This window comes from Atractosteus spatula, chromosome 23 (genome assembly GCF_055471065.1).
Source record: "Atractosteus spatula isolate fAtrSpa1 chromosome 23, fAtrSpa1.hap1, whole genome shotgun sequence".
Classification (NCBI taxonomy): Eukaryota; Metazoa; Chordata; class Actinopteri; order Semionotiformes; family Lepisosteidae; genus Atractosteus; species Atractosteus spatula.
In genome coordinates this window covers 13676614-13698723 of record NC_142728.1, presented here as the reverse complement: position 1 = coordinate 13698723, position 22110 = coordinate 13676614, and the positions used below count along the sequence as shown (strand labels likewise).

At 43.4% G+C, this 22110-nt stretch overlaps 1 protein-coding gene across 6 annotated transcripts in view; it reads left to right on the top strand.

Annotated features, from left to right (window-relative positions):
- strbp (spermatid perinuclear RNA binding protein) overlaps positions 1 to 22110 on the top strand; it is a 97178-nt gene that overhangs the window by 55255 nt on the left and 19813 nt on the right. For all 6 annotated transcript variants that reach the window (XM_088940520.1, XM_088940522.1, XM_088940521.1 and 3 more), the window contains exons 4-10: positions 5790 to 5997; positions 12170 to 12387; positions 12736 to 12901; positions 14226 to 14370; positions 18221 to 18315; positions 18697 to 18792; positions 20424 to 20535. In XM_088940520.1, the coding sequence (XP_088796646.1) occupies positions 5995 to 5997; positions 12170 to 12387; positions 12736 to 12901; positions 14226 to 14370; positions 18221 to 18315; positions 18697 to 18792; positions 20424 to 20535 (835 nt within the window). In that variant the 5' untranslated portion in view covers positions 5790 to 5994. The remainder of the gene's footprint in view (positions 1 to 5789; positions 5998 to 12169; positions 12388 to 12735; positions 12902 to 14225; positions 14371 to 18220; positions 18316 to 18696; positions 18793 to 20423; positions 20536 to 22110) is intronic.

The window sequence follows — 22110 nt, the reverse complement described above, 5'->3', positions numbered from 1 at the left end:
CTGTCAGGATAATCTGTTGGACTGGGCCAACTTTGCGTTTTAAGCTTTTGGTAGGCAAAATCTAGACATACTCGCATACCGTTAATACCAAGAGTGTTGAATACTAAAAGGGTGGAGATGTGAATGACTTTAGTGGGCAGCAGGCACAATTTACACAAGAGCTGTAAAGATGGGGTGGGGGAGCTTCTGGCTTCCCTATCTGTAGTATTCCGGCTCAATTTGAATGTGATAAAAGCATGTCGAAGGCTGTGACTGCCTTGCGCAATGATAACGGTCGTCAAAACTGAATGCAACGCCCATTTTTGGGGAAAAGAAGAGTTTGCCGTGCAGTCTGCCTCCTTAAAACGTCTTTGTAAGTTTCCCTCGCGGAGATCAAGAACAAGTGAGAGAACAAAAGTAATTTTACATGTCAGACCTGAAAAGGGCCAGCTATTCGGCTGATTTCTGCCTTTTCTGGGTTTTGCATTAGTGGTTTTCAGCTTGTGGTCTGATCAGCTGGTTTCCTGTCTGATTTACATTACGTGTCAAGTGTGTGAAATAATTTTCCGTGCTTAAATCTTGTATAACCTGCAGATGAATACAAAATGCTGGTTTAACTGCATTTCAATCGCTGTCCAGAACTAATTACAGATTACTGTACTATTTTTGCAGGGATGTTTTCTCTTTTTTGGAATTCTACAGGTTATTTTTGTTTGGGGCACGAAGGTTTGAAGCTTTCTGTTCAATGCCTGCTGTACTGAGACCTACTTCCTATTTACTGTAGCTGCGTGCAGTGATGTGGTTTTTTTTTTTTAAACCAATCAACCATCCGCCTGTAGTGCAGAATACTTCCCCACCATCGCCTGTCCTCCACCCTGAGTTGAAGCGAACGTGAGGCTCAGGACAGCATCACTGTTGTTTACCAGACTATATGATATATAAATCTTACCCAGTATGTGGAAAAAAGCAATCAAGGCAGTTTGTTCACAGTACCTCTTAAACACATCAATTTGGTATAAATTTCTTTTCCCCCAATGTATTTTTAATTAGATTAAACACTTTTGCAGACTCTGGTGTTTGCTGATCTCTTTTTGGATGTGTGCTGTTGTGCACTTTGGCTAAGGCTGAAATGTTTTTTTAATTTTTTTTTTGTAGCTGTAATTGAGCAGGACTTTTTCAGGTCTGCTGTGCTTGTCCCTTATGAGGAGGGTTACAAGAAGGTGCCCTAACCGTAGTGTGCATCTTCTTACTGACTGGACAGCTGCATCGGGGAAATCGCCTCTATGTAGCCGAGAAGTACAGACCCCTCCCAAGGCCATACCTGCCCCAACAGACAGAGAGGGTGCAGATCCCACTCCGGTCTTGTCAGCAGTCAGCAGATATATCATCCTGCAGCTCACACCTGCCAGCCCCACCGAAGCCCAGCAGGTGTGAGCCTGGCTAGTGTGAGGAGGAGACCTCCTGGGGAAAGCTAGGGTTGCTGCTGGAAGAGGTGTTAGTGGGACCAGTAGGGGGCGCTCACCCTGCGGTCTGTGTGGGCCCTAATGCCCCAGTACAGTGACGGGCACACTATACTGTAATAAAGGTGCTGTCTTTCGGCTAAGTCCAAAAACGAAGGTCCTGACTCTCCGTGGTCATTAAAGATCCCAGGGCGTTTCTCGAAAAGAATAGGGGTGTTACCTTGTTGTCCCAGCCAAATTTCCCCCTGGTCTTTACCAGTCATGGCCTCCTAATAATCCCCATCTCTGAACTCTCCTCCCCACTGAGAGCTGGTGTGTGGGGGGAGCGGACTGGCGCATCATCCAGGTGGGGCTGCACAGTGGTGGTGTTAGTGGGATTCCCCATGACCTGTTAAGCGCTTTGAGTGGAGGGTGAAGGAAAGCGCTCTAATAAGTGTATTATTATTAGGTCTGTTAGTCATTTCTTTGTTCATTCTGCCAATATGATGAGAATACAGCACTGATATGAATAATGGTAGTGTATGTTTTCAATAAAAAAGTCATGTATTTTTATTCTATCTATTAAAATAATCTGAGTGTTCACGGCTTCGGGCTGGAGCAGGATTTGAAAAGGTGCAGAAATCCAGCTGCTGGAATCTCTGTAGCGACTGCCTGTTTGTTCTTCAGAGGTTTTTTGCCTTTTTTTTTCCTCCCTTTGTAATCTTGGAGTTGGAGAGCTAGGCGGAAGGTGAAATTCGTCCTTGGAGACTCAGCCCTCCATCTGCTTGGACCCGCACAGCCGCCTGGAAGCCGATCTGGGCTTCTTCCACCAACATGACATAATCCTGACCCTCGGCGAGCCACGTCTCCCACAGGTGTCACTCAGCAGGGAAAAATGGAAAGTGTTACACAATGTGGAACGCCTTTGCCTTGAGATGTTGTTCAGAGGATTTTATCCTCTGAAGATGCAACAATGCGGACTCGGACTTGGTCATTTCGCAGTCTTGCTCTGGTTGCCAAGTTTTTTTTGGGTCAAAAAAATTGATTGGTGGGATATTTCTTGCGAGTCTCATTGTTTCAAGAGGGCCTGTACAAAGACCAAAGGTATTTTCTGTGCAGATTCTCTTGAAAGAATGGAACTCGCCAGAAAGACACTAGGCTTTTAATTGTACGTTGAACAGATGTCCAGTCTATTTCGGTTTTCAAGACCTTTTAATAAGTCAGCTGGAAATTTAACACACAGAAAATATTTGTGGGCCTCACAATTTTAGAACTGGTCATGTGTCTGAGTTTAACGAGGATTGGAAAACCTTCTGAACCTTGTGTTTATAAATGCTTAGACTTCTGTCTTGTCCTGGTGTGCTAACACTGTGGTAATCTCTTTCAATCGTGGTACTGAGAGAGCATACTGTATAATGACAATGTGCACAGGGGTGACTCCTAGGTGTGCTCAGTATACATTTACTGTAGTTTACTGACTTCTCTGTTTCACACAGAGCACGTTCTGTTGTCACCTGAGCTTGATAACGAGCACATTGTTTGCCAAGGAAGACAATGAAGGAAGTGAGGACCACTGACTTTGCGTTGGTCGTCGTGCTTTTTCCTGTATACCTTTTGGTATACCACGTTATTTAGTGGTTTGCTTTAAAAATAATAATCACAGTTGTCTATCAAAAAATCTTGCTGTTCTGAATTGAGGGATTTCTTAAGGAGAATGTATTCCTTCTTTCTCTCTCTTCTGCTGTTTTTATCCAGCAGTCAATATCCCAACAGTTTGTAATCCGTGATAATGAGAGTGATTACTGTGTGGCAAAATGGTAATTTCAAAATAAAATGCACTCAGTTTGTTTCCTGGTCTCTACACACAATCAGACTGTATTGCTGCCTTCTTTCTGTGTTCTTTCTGTGTTTGATATTAACTGTTTGATATTAACTGTGGGGAAAAAAGTAATTTATATAGGAAACTAAAGTATTGAGAGTCTTACAAATAAGTATTTACAGGCCGAGAGTCTTCAATTAGTTAAATCACTGGTAATCTTAATTGGCACTTGCTGGTATAAATGAGAGAATTGTCGAATAGGTATTGTTAAACTGTTAATTATTTGTAATAAATTAGTGAACGGCATTGGCTGATATTGGGAAAATCATGACTTCTGTCTGTGACAGAATGTGTGTATGTGCGACTCTTTTGAAGGACCCCAGAGTGTTCTCTTTTATCAGATTCTGCATTTTGGGTAGTTGCCTTTCTCCGTTATTGGAGAATAAGATCTTGGTTATAGAAAGTACAGCGGTAGGGTTTTTCATTTGAAAGCCCCCGAGTATTGGGTCTTTCTCGTTACAAGGAAATTATTATTAATAAGTCATTTTGAGTTTCAATTTATTTCCATAATCGTCTGCCTAAATTGAATGTCACTTAGTGTTCCACTGAAATGGCGAGAAGAAACGGAAAATTCGAAAAAGCTTCGATCCTACAGCTGCAGAGAAAATGATCGAGTTTTACTGCATATCTTTTACTACAGCAAAAAACACCTTTTCTCTTTAGTTGCATTTTTTTTAAAAAATAGGACAGGTGAATAGTTTCATGAACATGGTAAAACAAATTTGTTTTTAGGGTAGGATTTGATTCATTTCTACTTTAATTTGACTTAATTGTCCTTTATTTATTTCCACATTCTGGCGACAATCTGCTGTACTTTGTCAAAGTTGTAGTACTCTATAGTTTAGCCAGAACAATATGTTCATTCTTTCTCTATACATCAGCTCCTCTGAGATCTAACTGTTCTGCGTTTCCAGCGACCAAATGAACACTGCGCATGGCTTTTACAAAGATGATGATATTCCTATCAGTCGTTAACATTTTCATGCAGGATGTGTCAGCGAGTTTAGTTCGGAACTGGAGATAACTCTTAACTCCACCTGTGTGTGATCTTCTCATGCCATGCTTAGATCTGTACAGGAAGCAACTCCTTTTGAGTTTGGAGGCTCCGAGGGAAGAGGTGGTACATTCAGCAGTACAGAGAAAGGGAGGCGTAATTCAGATAATTCAGACAAGCTGTCCTGAGCCAGTACTGGGTTAATCCACTTAAATATTTTTTTTTAAATAGCCATGTTATGAAATGATCTCTTGACTTCGCTTGGAGGACATAAACTGACATTTAAGGATGAGACAATCAAAATGTTTATAGGAGCACCCAGAAGCTGAATGTTTTTAAGTATATTCACTGTATTCGTTTACACACGAATCTGTACACTATATGCTGGCTTTGTTGATGCTTAAGATATGTAGCTATTTCTTCCCCATATTTTGTTAGAATTCTTATTATTTTCTGGAATTCGTGAGTAGTTCCTTCTGGTTAGGCTGCTGTGGTTGTAAAAGACGTGGTCAGTACTGCAGAGCGTTTCACTCCCTTGAAAGCCCAGACTTCACTCCAGAGAGTCTTACTTCTGCTGACAAAAAGGCGCTATACAAAATAACAGGACTCGATTCAACATCTCCATCTCAGAAGGGGTCGCTGTGGAGATAGATAGGACCCGTCTGATTATTTTGCATTATATTATATGATTGCATTATATCTCAAATGTATTTTTTTTTAGTTAAATCCTTTCTGTAATTTTTTTTTAAATTGAGGTTTTTGTACGTTTCCAGCTGACTTGAAGTACTGAAATGAGAGCAGTGTTATTCTAGGGGTCTAGCGACTGCTCACAGAAGGTTTTATTGCAGTGGCGTTTTCACACTAATTAACAGATCATAGATGTGAGTTGGTTATTGTGGTGTTTTCATGGCTCTTAAACTGCAGTTTGAATTGCAAATTTCAGAAGCTTAGCTCGTGAATATCCTGGTGATGGTTCTCATTCTGGGACTTCGGCTACTTGCAAGGAAGTATCACTTCAGTCCTCCACTCATCCCTAACTCGGTTCTGATCCTAAAATATGTATACCACTGCGGCTCCACATGTAACACGGGCCACCTGCCTGGCTGGATCAGACAAGAATAGCCCCAAAATGAGCAATGACCAGATTTAAGACCCAGAGTGAAGCTGGAAATGGTGTGAAATATGAAGAACGGAAAGCAAAGGCAAGCTGTCCTCTTGCAAGCAGTCTTGTGGGTTCCTGGGGGATACGGTTTTGTGTTCAACCTTTAATAATGCGACAGTTTCCAAGATGGTTCCCTCCTATTTCTACACACTAGCTCCCACTGCTTCTGACAGCATAGTAAAAAAAAAAGCTTAAGGAATTCACTTTTTTTCCTCCTCCTGTGGGTTGCCCTGTCCGTAGTGTTGCAGGCAAGGCGCCTGGGCAGCTGTTTATCATCTTCTGGCTTTTGTGATGGGGCAGTAAGTCTCATTCCCTTTTCTTCCTCCGTCTCCCCAGGTGGCGTGCAGGAAGATCCGTGCCGGGCCTGCTCCTTTGCCGTTTGAACATCCCAGCCGGCGGGGGAGATCGGAGGGGAGCTTATGAAGGAGTTGCGTCCCGGGAAGCAGCGCCCAGCGAAGACCACTCGGAGCCAGCCGCGGAGACCCGAGGGCGAGGAGGAAGAGGAGGCCGAAGGCACGCTGCCGCAGCCCAGCGCACAAACATGGTGCGTCCCCTCTCCCCTGCTCTGTGTGCACGTGTGTGCGCACGTGTGTGACCTTGCCGGAGCCATCCTTGCCCATACACGCTGTCGATGAGAGGACAGAGAGAAGAGCAGCGATTCTGCCTGCAGTCAGGAGCAGATCAGGGTCTACCGTGGTGATTTAGTGTGGTGGACCCCACAACGGTACAAAAGTGAGAGAGGTTCCGTTTTGATTTATTGCCTTCACCTTAAAACCACAGAAAGGCACCTCCCGAGACAGCAGCTCATGCATTATTAAAGGCCAAAAAGGGGAAGACGTTCATAAATAACATCCTCTAACGAATCCAGTATTTAACGCGCCGCTGTTAACTGCCGGGTGACCTTGAGCTCTTGATCACGCGCCGATGTCGGCTGAGGCACACACGCTGCCTCCCACCCCTACTTCTTTTTTTTGTCAGTTCGTTTGTTTTTATTTTGCCTAAAGGTGAGGATCTCTTTGGCGTTCTTGAGAATAAAATAAGGACGTCCTGATGGATATTCTTAGCTCAGCGGGTAGTTGAAATGGATGTTGCCGGGCTTGTCAGTACATTCAGAACCAAGATCCATCGCATTAGCGGACCTGCTGACGGCTCTCATCACAAGGGTTTTGTGTGCTTTTCTAATGACCGGTGAAACATTTCCAAAGAGGAAGCTTGTTTGATTGCAGTGATAGTTTTTTTGCACAGTGTATTTGTATATGTAAAACGCCGCCTGTCATGGGAAAGTTCTCTCCGTACATGTAGGCACAGGGATACCTGCTGTGCCTTATCTGGCTGCTTTCAAAATGCAATCAGAAACGCTGTTGAAAGGAGATTTCGCAAACAATACAAGATCCGTGGGTTCTGCGCGATTTGACTAATTTTGCAAACCGAGATACCAAAGCTTCTGGGGAAAAAAAGGCACACTGTCTGTGCCGCTCAGGGGTTGATACGTCTGCTTCAGCTCTGTGTGCATCTGTCTGCTCGGTGCAGTTTTTTTTCCCCCCAATTGAATTTAAGCCAACTTCAGATCCATCCTCTTTTCTCCATCCCAGCTGTGATCAAGGGCAGTTGACGACACAACACGCCCTCCATTTTCCTCCCTTCCGCTCTCCACCTTATGTCTTCCCCTCGTTGGATCTAGAGATTTTTCTCACCTGAAGACTGAATCGTTGTCGTTGCTTTCCAACCTCGTGTTTCTTTTCACAATAGCAGCCCACCCCTGAGCTCTGATGGGAGGAGTGGGGTCTCTCTCGCTCACCTCCCTTAAAAGCAAGCACCAGGAAGTGACGATCAAGGACAAGCGGAGGACACCCTGGTCATCTGAAGCAGCAGCTGGCCCATTGTGCTTTGCCGCCTGGTCTTTGCCAGCTGATGGCATGGGCCCCTGAGCTCCGAATTAGCGTCCTGAGTCCTCGTGGAGCCAATCAGGAACCCGTTGTGTTTTGTCTAGTGGAGTAAGGAAGACTTATAGATGCCGACGTAGCATCTTCTGATTTCCTGCACGCCTGCAGCAAGTACAGTTGTATTCACCATGTGAGCTCAGTCCTCTTAGGCCAGCGATGGCCACTGAGGCACAGCCTACCCCTTATCCACTCAATCCAAATCCTTTGGGAACGCGGGTGCTTCTCCGGCATTCCTGCCAGACGATCCGGCTGCACAGCTGGCTCAGCATTCCTCCCCCGGACACACAGCTGCACAAGGGACCACCTATCCGTCTTCTTTTTGCATTTTTAAAACCCAGATGACATTGCAGGTTGATCTTCTGTACAATACAACATAGTAATTACCCATTTATTCCACAGCCGAAACGTTGTTTTCTTTCTTCTCTTTTCAGCATGGAATAAACCTATTACTTGTACCTTTTTAGTCTATGGATGCTGACGCAGCTACCTACCTGAGCTGTCTCCCATAATGTACATCTTTCTGCATAATGCATTTATGTACACAGGTGTCATTTTGAAAAAAATCTGTCTACACCTTCTCTAACACCAGAATATAAAAGGTAACTGTTTTGAAACGTCCTGGACTGTTGAAGAACTCCTCAGGAATTAGATACCTTTTGTATATAAAGCACTTTTAAGTCCACTGTGACAGAAGGGATTAGAATTCCACTCTATACCGAGTTTATCATCATGAATTTGCCTTATCATACTTCGTTATTGTTAGTGTGTTGATTGAATGTTACATTATAAAAGCAAATGTCTTACTAATTGGGGTTGTGCAGTACTCGGAGTAATAATGATGCCTACAGCTGCTGTTTGTACAGACACTGGGAACATCAGCCTACTGAATGTAACTTGCCTGTGGCAGGAAAAGCTGATACAAGCAAGGGAGTAAGCAATTAGTACCCACGTAAATGTTGCATTAGGACAGAAGTGATCGCCTTCCCCAGAATCAGCTGCACAGTACTCAAAATGTGTTCTGTAATTGTAATTGTGTGTTTCTGTGCACTCCAGTCTTACTCCCTGCTCAGAAACTGTATTTTGTTTTGCAATCGTTCAGCAAAGTTGAATATCCACATTAAGAGTCTGTGGTTGTGTAGTTAAGCTACAGCCTTGCCTGGACAGGAAACAGATGTTGCTATCAAGAACTGTGAAATGTTGCACATTTTTTGAAAAACGGCATGTTTCATCTCCATTACACAGCGTTCGCCTAACCTAGAAATGACCTTGTTGTACAACTGGGTTTTTAAGGACATAGTAAAATATGGCCTTCTCTCTGAAAGCCAAGGTACTTATAAGTTAATGCTCCATTTTAATTCATTAGTTTTATAATCTCAAAGGGAGCATTAAAGCCACTACAGTAAAGTCAGTTCACTTTTAACTGTATTACTTTTGTAAATGCGGTATTAACTAGGTTATTTGTGAAAACACATCTGCCAGCATCGGAGATCACCGCTTCCAGACAGGTGTGGCTCATTAATTAAACAAATGACATCCCAGCATGGTTAAGGTCATGTGAATGATGTAAACTTGCTAGAAAGGCCTGGTTTCCCAGGCTGTTGGCTAGCTTGGCTGCAGAAGGAGAGCTCAGTGACTTTAAAACACAGGAGGTGCGTGTAGCAGGACTGCCCAAGGCAGCTGAGGCTGAGCTCTTGAGCAGCGGTGTCTAAGGTGAAGTCTTGAGCAGCAAAAGGCAACATTGTGCAGGAGCTCATACTCCAGGGATAAGGATATCTGTGTGTTCATTTGAAGTGCAAGGCAAAACAAGTGAGCAGCTACCAATCAATTGATGGCCGATTTCAACCTGGGGCGCAAAAAGCCCGTTTCTTCAGAACCAGTCCACTGAGACCTCCACAGAGCGGGATACCATTGCTGGGGTCCAGTGCACAAACTACTCATCTCACACAGCAGTGCACGTTTGGATCACTGGTGCAAAGAGCACAGCCAATGGGCTACCCAGCCTCAGAGGAATGTGATACGGTCAGATCTTGTCGAGTACCTTGTGATTACCAACCAATTAAGACATCGGTTGCAGTCATCCGAAAGTTTTTTTTAATTTTTGTGGTTTCTGACATTTAAAGGTTGTAATTCTTGGTTTTCCTGCTTCCAGGGAATTGGTTCTGTGTCTAGTTAACCTTTAAACGGGGATACATATATCTTCCTTTTTAACTTGAATGGGAGGGCAGAAAATGAAAATTGCGTTCCTCTAGAGTCCTGCGGTTATTCGGATTTCATTGACGAAGCCGGCAGTGTGGATGGTAACGGTGGTACGACGCCACAGCCGAGACGAGAGCCAGCTGTTGTAGTATAGGTAAAATATAAATGAAGGAAGTCAAGCCATACATGACCACTTTGGTTTCTGGAGTCTCGAGTTGCAAACTTTATAGTACATAGTCTGTAATTAGTTTTGGTAGCCACCCATTTCATCCTTGCTCACTTTTCTTATGTTACTGCATTGCCTCAGTGCCTTTACTGCTCCTTTTCGCTTCACATGTAAGATTCAGGTTCCCAGTTCTGTGCTGTAGTCTTCCCAGTGGGTCTGCTTGCTCCTGCCTGTCTGCACTCCTTCTTACCCTCCCAGCTCCTCCTCTTCCTCAGCCTCTTCGTCCCAGAGCCCATTCACACTCTCCCCTCACTCAGCGGGGGAGTGACCTGGCCCTGCCCAAGCCCCTCTGTGGCCCTGCCCATGTCTTGGAGCCTGCTCCAGATTTCCCCTGTTCACACTCTCATCTGCAGCCTTCAGCATCACTCGCACTGTATTACAGCAGAAACGTTCATTCTCAGACTGCTTCTGTAATTTGCTGGTAACCCATTTGAACTGTAAATCTGGGATTCAGAACCAAGAGGGTGTTGACTTTACTCCTCTGTATCCACACTGTAGCCTGTTTTCTGTTTTGATTTCTTGGCCAGCTTGTGCTAAAATCATTTTATTCATTTATTTTTCCTTTTTGTCCCTACACGATAGTTCTTTGTACTAATGCACAATGTTTGTTTGTTTTTTACACTAAGCCTGCTACCTAAATAATGTAAGAATTTTGTATTTTTTTAAAAACAGCCTGGCATCTAGATTCAACATCTTAAAAAGTTGGATTTGCATTTTTTCAAGTCCTACATTTTCAGCAGACGTATTCTTTTTTACATTAAAATGAAAGCCTCAGTTTTCAGAATAGGAACAAGGCTTATCCTCAGTAGTACCGTAGTACCTCTTTGACGACGAGTTTGACGTTGAGATAGTAAAATCCCATTGTCCTGTTGCTGGAGTAGATAAACAGATTACTCCTCAAAATTAATTTATTTTTCTAAAAGCTTTATCAGGAGCAGCAAGTCTCTGTTGAGAGGATGTGTCAAATAAATGCACTACATCTAAAAGAAAAAAAAACTGATTAAATTATAGTAATGAACAGTTGATGATAAGATAAAACCATTTTATTAGTGCCGTCGGGTTCAGGAATTTGTTTAACTTGTTCTCATCTTAGTCCCAGTACTTCTTGCTTTGTTGTAAACTTATTTTTTGTGTTGCATCGTGCAAAAATTGTAGCGTTTTCTTTCTCGCACTATAAGCCCACCCAGTGAGAGGTGATCCCGAAGGAAACTGCGCCATTTCATTCTTGGCATTTTGCGTGCGATCATACATCCGGGCGAACGGCTCCGAGTTTGGCTCCGAAGTCTAACCTTGTGCGCGACCTGATTTTAAATCAAGTTCAAAGTGCTTTTCGCAGCTAGATCATCTTCCGTTCTGCCCCTCTGAAAGGTAAGGGCTGGCGGGAAGGTAACTTGAGCGCTCACGTTCAGGAGATCTTTCACGGTGTGTGGAGCACATTAGCGCACTGGAGTGATCTGACTTTGTGTCAGGTGACTGGCATCAATCTGTACTCATTGGAGCAGTCAGCTGGTAATTCTCAAATTTTCTGGCTAGTGGGAAAGATGCGGGCAGTAATTGTGAATGTATATTGCTTATGACAAACGCGTGAGAGAGAAGGGTCTTGCTGCCCTCCTAGGTTCTTCCGGGTCTATGTATTTGTCCTACATAGTTTGAGATGATCTTTTAACAGTCTTTTTATAAAGAGGGGGGTGTGACTGGGTTTGTGTGGTTCGTAGACTGTGCACAAGGACACTTTAGAGGAAAAGGACACCTTGGCCTTGCCATTTGAACATTTAGATTGATCTCCCCTTCGAGGAATGTCCTCTGCGTACTAAAGCTGCCTGAGGAAAAAGGTGACATTGCACTCTACCGACCATACTTACAGATTTGCTTTATTGGACTATTCTGCAGCTTGCATCTTTTAAGCCACCAGAGACCAGACACAGAAAAAGCAGGAGCCAAATGAGGTTGCTCTCACCTGGCTCGTTTTCATAACTCGACTTTATTGTGGGTGTGCAGGAGCCACTCTGCACCAGCAGCCCCACTACCCAGTTGATAAGGTGGAGAACTAAAGGAAGATTTTGTAGGTAGCCCAGGTTGGAATTTAGCTACGTGGCAGCTAAAGATAAGCTAGTGAAAGGCAGGATTTCCCCAGGTCAATCAGTGCTAGACTGTGGGTAAAATGATGTGTAAGAATTGTAAGGGTTTGGGTTGTGAATACTGTAAACAGTTACTATATACAGATCTTTTTTTTTTTGCTTAAACTAATACTTTTCCTCCTTCCAGCCTCGTAGATCCGAGTCCACTTCGGCAATTCTTTGCGAGAGCGCAACCACAAAATGCCTGATTGCCCGTTGACCTTTGGCCCGCAGAGATCCATCCGGTCGTTCGCCAACGATGACCGCCACGTCATGGCCAAGCACTCCACGATCTACCCCTCCTCCGAAGAGCTGGAGGCCGTGCAGAACCTGGTGTCCACGGTGGAGTGCGCGCTCAAACACGTCTCCGACTGGCTGGACGAGGGGGACCAGGCGGCCGAGGAGGCCGGCGCGGCCGTCAAGAAAGACGAAGCCACGGAGAACAACCCGAAGTGAGTCATTGCCTTGCTTTCACCCAGCTTTTGATAAACTGGGTCTCTTTATTATTTGTCCTTCCCTTAACAGGTCCGTGCTGTTCTCTGCTTGTTCGTATATTGATGTCCCCCGTCTAATATGTGTTCGGGAGATTAATCGCTGAAGTGGTCACTGCTCCACTTTTATTTATATTGTCGTGTGCTTTATTAGTTTTGCGGCACTGTGGCCGAGAGGATTTTGTTTGGATTTTGCTAAAGAAATCGGGAAGTTTCTGTAATTAGGTCAGCGCGGTAGCGGCTTTAGCTGCATTTGAAAGACATCTTCAGTTTTTGCCAAGGGTGTTAATGGCCGTTTACCTCATTCAGGGAACAGAACGGTGGGATCCTGTGTGGCGTAATGAGAATTGGACTGGTTGCTAAGGGTTTACTGATAAAGGATGATATGGACCTGGAGCTGGTGCTCATGTGCAGGGAGAAGCCCACTGAGACCTTATTATGTACAGTCTGCGACAACCTTCCTCTACAGATCCAGGTGAGTTAATTTAGGAAAGCTGTTGTCAGAATGATTAATTGCCTGGAGCTGTTTTTTTTTTTTTGCAGCTTACAAGACAGCATTTTTAAACCTGGCATTAATCAAGTCTCAACCACAACAACAGAACAAGCAAAAAGCCCAAATCACATGGCAATTTGTTAGAAAAATGCAAATGCTGAGAAAAATGCATCAGTGCAGGGCAAGATCTTGAGATAAAGGGGTGGTTTTCTTAATGAGTGATGTTGGATAATGAATCTGAAACGATACCCAAGAGGCAGCCTAATTGGATGCAGTAGTGGAAAAGGAAACAGGTTTTTTTTTCATGCGTTTGTTTATAGCACTTTTCAGATGCTTACTGTATCTTAAGTAATGGGGCTTTAAAATATCCCTTTTTGTCAGGCTTTAAATACCTAATCCTTTGAAGGATTTCATTAAGAAGTAGCCTTTTGTTACCAGACAGATGTCTCCTTCAGCATCAACTCACATCCTGTCTTTAGAAATGATCCAATAGTGTTTGTCTTGTTGCGGGTATTTGAATATTTATACAAGTTTTTGGCAATGTTTTTACTGAGTGAACGAAAGTCAGCTTAGCTTTATGCAAAAAAAACACCTTCATCATTGAAGTATAGCACTGTGCCTAATTGAACCACCGCACAATTGGGTTCTGCTCTGTCAAAATATCATGAGCTAAATGAGTCCTTGGTTGAATACATGTTAGCAGAGATGAATATAACCGATTTCAAGCCAGGGTCTTCCACATGCTTCTTGTAAAGAGGGCATTTCTATTTTCATTCCTATACTGCATGCATGCCATTGTGGTAAAGACCATTTAAAATAAAACCGGCCTGTTGGTACGACTTGTGCTGGTCTGTAAAAGGAGTGATCCCTGTGTACTTTGGTTTTGTGTGAGAAGGGCATTCGCTTGTATGTGCGGCTTCTTTAATTATATACCCCGTGGTGAAAGTTGAAATTTTCATGTCGTTTGGAATAGCTAGTATCATGTCATGGCGAACACTGAATTACTTCACTGACACAAAAATGGTAGCAGTGTTAGAATATTTCAAACATTGTTTTTTGCAAGCAGTTTTCGATAATTAAAATGTGTAGATTATCACCACCGCTGCCCGACTCGTAAAGAAATACGCAAGTGAACAATAATAAGTAGTATGTGAGTGGAGCAGATTTTTTTTGCTTTTAAAAAACATGGGATGGAGTGATAAGGCCGCACTTCTTCCTGCATTCTTTCCCTCCGTACGAGTGGCCGAACATGCAGTCTGCCGCCACAGGCTGGACGTTGTCATCCCTGCTGTGCTCGGCTTTTCAGAAACTCACAGAAGACCACTACGAAGTCCGGAAGTGTGCAGAAGAAGCCGCGATATTGGTCTGCAACACAAAAGAGCCCAAGCTAACCCTGAAGGTGATTCTCACCTCCCTTCAGATGAGGGACGACCTGGAGAAGAGAGCCGAAGGTACACGGGGCTGGGGGGATCCCCCCCGGCTCTTGCCGAAGGGGGATTAGCGGAGGAGGGCAGCTCCGGCGTTTTGCTTTCGCCTCCCAGTCGCGTCACCGGACGTATTTCGGGTTTCAATGCGGTGGTGGGATGGGATGTGGGAAAGACAAGTCATGCGTGGGGCGTCCCATAAAGCATCATGAGCAGGGCCCCGCTGGGGAAAAGGGCAAGCTGTGATCTGAAAATATGGAGCATGTAGTCTTCCGACTCTCCGAGCTCATTATCCAGGTCTGACCATGAGCAGTTCTGTAAGGCCCGACTTTTGGTGCGCGGTTTGAAATTAACGTAAACGTTGCATCGTGCTCCCCCTTCAAATCCAGACCAAAAGGTCCAGCTCTCCCATCCTTCCCCCAGTAATTGCCCCCTAGAATAGATGACCACTCTAACCAAGCATAGCAAGTGTCGGCCTAATGCCTCGGAAACCGTAATGACAGAGCCCCGCTTGCAGCGACTTAAAAAGCTGTTAAGATGCTCGGACTCGTTGCCCAAATAAAAATAAATTAAGGTAAGTGGGGAAAATTCAGCCAGCCCCTCCCTAAAATGATTCCTAATTCTGGTATGAGAATTGTATTTGAATTGGGAAATCGCTGGGCTGCAGATATGGGCTGAAGAACTGCAAAAGGCTGTTGGATGTGATCTTAACGCGCAGCTGAACCTGTGGCAAAACTGTTCAGCGCTTGTTACCCTCCCCCCTACACTCCTCCACCACTTGTATTCCTAAACACAGCCTTGTCCGCGTCGGGCTTGGTCTGAAAACTAAGCGTTGAAGTCTCAGAAAAATTGCCATAGGTCGGGGGGGGGGAGAGAGATGACTAATACTTCTTTTCTCAATTCTGTTTACTTACTAGTCATTTTGTTGCTTCAGCCTCCAAAGCCTGTCCCTGGTAGCTTGCCAAGCATTACTGGACTCTGTCAGACCTTTGACCAACTGGCCACTCTCTGTCATGGGATCGGAGGCAGCTGAGCCCACCTGGGCACGATGGGACCCCACTGGCTGTTCTCCCATTTTTAGATATGCTACAAGTCCCTTGGCTACTTGCTTTCCTTTCTATTTACTGTACTTGGTGAAATTCTGGCGACACCTTATTCGAGCAGATCCTGGGCCTTCCTATTATAGCATGTGCATTCTGGAAGAATTTGCGATTGTTTCATTTTTGTTTAGTTTTTTTTTTAAAAAAAAGGTTTTACCTGCTCAAGGTGGCATGTCACAATTTCACGTAGTACACTTGGTGTTCCTTTTATTTATTTTTGGTCACTAATCAAGGCAAGAGGTAATGAAATGAGGCAGCTTTCAGTGGTGTTTTTTTTTATCATTGTACGTTTCTCAAATAAGAGTGGTGTTTGCTCCTTCATGCCCTGCAGAGCATTATCGTCTGTGCTTTTTTTTTTAGACAAATTCGTGCCAGTACGTAACTGTTTAGAATCTGCAAGTTTGCTGAATGCTTTGTCATTTAGATGTTTTAAGATCCCTCTAGAAGCACGGACTAGGGAAAAAGAAGAAAAGGACTCTTAAACAATGCAACAAAAAATAGCTAATGACATTCTCTTGCTGGAAGCTAATTATAAACATCCGCCATTCCAAAAGCACTGTACTGCAAGTTGTGAAATCTTTTTCAGGTTTTAACATGATTTTTCCAGTTTTCACCATGCCCTGTAAAATCTGGCTGTTTTCACCAGGCATTTATTTACATTTTCTTTTTCCTGTGGTAGATTCAAACCTATGTGATGAATTCCTGGGACACTTGTTTAAATTGTTGATATAAAAACGCTCCCCGTAAAGGACTGTAGACAATTTTGAAGCTTTTAGTGGTGCAGAGCATGAAGGCACCATAGTCCTCCGGTTCGATTTTGAGGGAATTTGGTGCAAGTTGACTTTTTTTCACTGCCTGATTCTTCTGTTCTCCTCTTCGTCCATTTTTGTAGAACTTGCACAAAATGCTGACTGACTGCAAAACAGGTTGTGCACTACTAGAGTCTAGATCAAAACTATCAAGTTGGTTTTTCTTCTGGGTGCAATCAGCCTCTCTTTTTAAAAAAAATAACAACAGAGGTGGAAGTGTGCTCTTAAGTAAAGTATCCAGTGATCTTGTTGGTACTTAGTACTCCAAAACATTTATACAGTTCGCACAGCAGTCATACAGAGATTAATTCAATTGATTTGATTTTCTGGGTGTCCTGAACTGTGTAGTATCCGTTTTGCAGTCTGTCACCTTGTCCATTGTCTAACTCAGAGTTTTAAAGCCTCTTAACCACTCATCTGCAGCAGTGTATAATATTGCCCTGACCTAAAATAATGGTGTACTCTGTATCAGATGTTTATGTTGTTGGAATCTCATTTTGTCTGAAAAGGCCTCGCAGGGAAAAACCCTGTGTGGGGTTCTCCTCGCCTCACGTCTGCTTGCTGCCTCTGGTAAACAGAGCATAAGATTGCTCATCTGGGAAACAGATCACTGAAACGCTTAAAATGCTGGACCAGAACAACATAAATATCTGCTACACCAGCGGGTTAAAAAAATAACAGCATCGCGCTTTATTCATCTGTTAAGACAACCGGACGTACAGAAGCCAGTGTCAACCTGCAGAGCCTGCCAAGCACTTAACCTGGAGCGATCAAAGCCATTCTTTCTTTTATTCCCAAAGTTAACGTGCCTAATGAGTACAGGCTCCACTTAATGGGGCTTTCTAAAGCAGACAGCTCAGCAGCACTCCAAAGGAGGAGACATTCACAAATTTGTTATGTGTTGTGGATGTCTTTCTAAAGAAGCGGAAAACAGTGGCCTTTACGAGTCGCTTTCAGTACATTTTCAAGAGTTTTCTGTCCCGCTCTTATTTTTTTTAATTTATTTTTTTTAGAGATTATTAGTTTATTTGCTTTCTCAACATTGGCTGTTAGTTGAATCTGAAATGGATTTAATATTTAAAAGCCCCATTTTACTACACAGTGGTAAATTTAAAAAATGTCTTTCAATGAAATTGAATTTTAATTTTAATTGTAGTGTCCTACTTGATAGCGATCCTAGGCACGTATTTTTAGCTTATGGTCTTTGCCGTTGATTAATGCTGCGCTTGGTAACACGAGCACAAAATCCTGTCCGTCTTTAAGAAGTTTTGTTTCCTATTTTTTTTGAGCAGCATTAAAAGGCCAAAAGCGCTTTCTCTAAAAAAGTCTAAAAGATCCCCCTTGCTAAATGACATGCTTCTAAAATAAACTAGTTTTGTCATGAAATGAAGTGCTTCTCTAAAAGATGGAAGATGACTCATTTGTTTTTAATCTGATGCTCTGTGAGGAAGAGATCTAGAATTCATCGTTGGGAGACAAGTTAAATCTATGCTAAGTTGATAACGTTGCTTAAAGAATGGCTTGAGTCAGTATCTTTAGTTTACACAGGTTGTGTGTTTGTTGCAGGTTTTTTGTGCGGAAAAACGTAACTGACTATGGCTGTAAATGATTATATAGCTCATCTCTGTCGTCACTCATTAGCCCCTTGGGTAAAAAGCGCGATGCTGTTATTTTTACATCTGGTGAAGTGATAAACATTCAATAATCCAGTGCAGACATAGCTGTGGTCATTGATTTGCATATCAAATGAATGCTTTTTTTACTTTAGCTGCATATGTTCATATTACTTTTAATGGCTGTTACAATAGTAACCACTGTGCACTTGAGAAATCATTTTTTAAAAAAAATACGAAAATCAAATCGCTGGGAGTCTTAATTATTAGAATGCTGCCACTCTTCCTTTACTGTGACAGAAACCCCCCTTGGTCAAATCGTATCTGTCTTTTTTTATCCCGTTCTTTTTACCAGTCGAAAATGTTGCCATGAAAGATCCTCTGGACTTACTGGACAGGCAGAAATGTCTTAAGGCCTTGGCGTCTCTGCGACATGCCAAATGGTTTCAGGTTGGCTATTTGTTCTTACCTTATTGTTATTGTAGCCTTATGACCTTTTTTTAATGAAAGTGTAAAACCCAAAGACCCGAATTTCACCTCTGTTCTTCTTTGTATTGTTTGTACTTAAAGTTTCAGAAACAGGTAAAACAAATTAGTAGCTATCATAAGGCTACAAAAGCAATCATTACCATTTACTTTGCACCTGCTTTCCCAGACAGTCCGATATGCTTTATTTGACTGTTTTGCCTCCTTCCCTTCCCTGTTGATTGCATGAAATCGGCCCTGCAGCATCTTTGAAACATGCATAACGAGTCCGAGCTTGTTCCGTTTCCCAGAAAATGCTATTCCTGACTCGAGTTCAACTTTTGCCTTCATTCTGTCTTTTTTTAGGCAAGAGTTAACGGCTTAAAATCGTGTGTAATAGTCCTTCGTATTCTGCGTGATTTGTGCAGCAGAGTACCAGCCTGGGAGCCGTTGAAAGGATGGGTGAGTGTTAAGTCTGGAACCGTGAATTGGCACTAACTAATTTTCCAACAGGAGAAGATGCAACGTCTTTGATGGAAGAAGGGGGATCGAGAGTGAATCCGAAACCAAAGATTTTTAAACGAATAATGAACCTTTTTAGCCTCGGAACAGGAGGATCTAGTTCAAGTATTCAACCCAGTCAACTTCTTGAATGAACACTGAAATACATACCAAAGTCACTAGTGCAACCTACACAGAAGTGCCTTTAAAACCGAGAACAGGAAGACACTTCTTTATCCAGATGAGTGTGAGAGTATGGAGCAAGCCACCCAACCATGTGGTAATAAGGGTCATGAAATCCTAGGAGAAAAGATCTGTTACAAACTGCCTGCTTTTCCAATAGAAGCGATTGAATGATATTAATTTGTTATTTAAGAAAAGAACATGTAAGGCAACACTATTAAGCAGGTTTGCTTAATTATTAAACATAAGGACCTAAGAGATTAAAAACAAGAGGCAGTCACTTGTCCCCTCTTGTTGGTATGGTTTGACAGTTTGGGAGCCCTTTTGTCTTGGTTAGGACAAGTAGAAACATGAAACTGTTGTGGTAACTTAACTCCCCAGAAAATGCACAAACAACATCGAATTCTCATGCAGCTAGAGAACGGGTTAATGGAATGCAGCCCTCTCTGACAACACTGTGTGGCGCAGGGTTTGGGGACTAACTGCGATAGGGTGACTAAATTTCATTTAGAGAGAAGAGTTGCATCTAGCACTGTGACTCAAGATCACTTACATGTTGGGATTCATGGTAATAAACTCCTACTGAGTGGTTGATTATAATTGAGGGTTAGAAATACTCAGCAATGGACTCCTCACTGGCCAAACCAGTCCAAGCAGTCATTCTTAAAGGGGAACTGCAACGCTGTTTTTATATTTTGGGGTTAGAAATAATCAGCAATGATGAGTGCACTTCAGTAACCTCGAATTTACATCACAAATTAGACAGGTTTCCGGTTGTGCGCAGAGCCATATTCTGCGATTCAGAGGCAACAAAATGTCTAATAACTTGAAGTGGCTCTATTACACGGTAAAGAAGCAGGCTGGTGAATACATCTCTACTAATCCAGTAGACAATTGATTTCGAGGTGGTTTTACCGATAAATAGAACTTGTTAACTCTGCATGCAGATCACGTTTGAACATTTCTGCAATTAAATCTCTGCTACACAACCTGTACTTATTCACTTGTACATCGCATTACATTAGACATTATAGTGACTAGTGAGCAGGAAGGGGCGCATCACATCACATCACAAGCTGGGTGCCTAAGAGCTTGCAGTTTTCCCAGTTAGAACAGTATTGCCCTTCCATTCGAAGGTCACTCTGCTGCAGATGCTGTGTGGCTCGTAGTGTGCAAAATGGTGGAAGACCCTGACAGTGGGTGTTCTGGAGGAGGGTGCGCAGGGTCCTCCAGAGTTTGGGAATAAAGATTGTAGAGTTCATCCATGTTTGTGAGCAGTGGGAGGGCGGGTTCAAAAGAATAAATAATTGGAGGTTCTAGAGTGGGTGTTATGAAACTCTTTTGTTTTGCCAGAGCTTGGATGTTAAATGCTCATATCTTTGCTTCGGTGTCAACTTTTGTTTCCCCAGCCCCTTGAGCTGATCTGTGAAAAGGCCATAGCAACGTGCAATAGGCCACTGGGAGCTGGGGAAGCCCTTCGTCGTGTGATGGAGTGTCTGGCCTCTGGAATTCTGCTCCCAGGTAGCTTTCTTGGGATCAGGACTGGAGGGAGGGATGATGTGATGCATCTGGTCAGAACTGCTCAGTAAATCCTTGCCGCGAGTCATCTCCATGACTCTGCTGGCTTTTTGTGGGATCTGTGTTTGGGTGGCCGCAGGACAGATGTGCTCACCCAGCCAGACAGCTGGTCATATAAAATATTAGTTCTCTCTCGGTACATTCCGAAATCATTGCCAGTCTCAGCTGCTCATCTGCAGGCATTAGCTTTCTCGGAGAACCAGGAAAATGTATTACTGGCTGGTTTCCTTTCACAACAGTCAGTGGCTCAGCAATATAAGGTCATGGGTTTTGAAATCTAAAAGTTCTGCTGGATAGATGACTAGTGAGGACTCTCATTGAGGGGGTATGGGAGTGATAATTGCTTACACTTATATAGCGCTTTTCTGGACACTCCACTCAAAGCGCTTTACAGGTAATGGGGACCCCCCTCCACCCCCACCAGTGTGCAGCCCCACCTGGATGATGCGACGGCAGCCATAGTGCGCCAGAACGCTCCCCACACATCAGCTATCAGTGGGGAGGAGAGCAGAGTAATGAAGCCAGTTCATAGATGGGGGTTATTAGGAGGCCATGATTGATAAGGGCCAATGGCAATTTTGGCCAGGACGTCGGGGTTACACCCCTACTCTTTTTGAGAAACGCCCTGGGATTTTTAATGACCACAGAGAGTCAGGACCTTGGTTTTACATCTCATCCGAAGGACGGTGCCCGTTTTACAGTATAGTGTCCCCGTCGCTATACTGGGGCATTAAGACCCACATGGACCGCAGGGTGACCTCTTCCAGCAGCAACCTTAGTTTTTCCCAGGAGGTCTACCATCCAGGTACTGACTAGGCTCACACCTGCTTAGCTTCAGTGGGCTGCCAGTTGTGAATTGCAGAGTGATATGGCTGGTGGCGATATCAGTAGGGAATGGTCAGCTATTTTCTCGCCAGTAACAACCTGGTATCCTGTCTTGTATGCGATTCCTCAGGGAAGATGTGTAAACGCTAGGTAATGCTTACAGCCTGTTAAGCGAAGGTTGGTAAATGACGAAGAAGGCTTCTAAACTCCAAAAGTCCAAATGAAGCCGCCTTAATTTTTTGTGTCCTTGTCAAAAATATACGTCGGTGAATCACGTCTTTCCTCATTAGCCCCCTGCTGACCCTACAGAGAGCTGGGTCGCAGCAGCAAGCTGAAACATGAAGTGATATTTTCCGATTTGAAAAATCCTTTAAAACAAATGATTAAAAATGTATAACTTGTTTCTGGTGACTTGAAAAAGCTGAGCGGTTTTCATCCTGCCTGCCCTGGATGTTTTTTTTTAAATAATAAGTGATACATCTCATCACGCATATAATCAGATTGTAGATGGTTTGGGTTCCAGGGGTCCATTAAGCACTAATCAGGTTTCCACTGTACTAAATTTGAAACACACTGTTTAGACTGTTGTATCAATGGACACGTCTTTGTTTTGCTTTCTCTTTTTTTATTAAACATGGTATAGTGATGAAAACCTAATTAGCAGTCTTGAATCCTTCCAGACTTAGAAACATC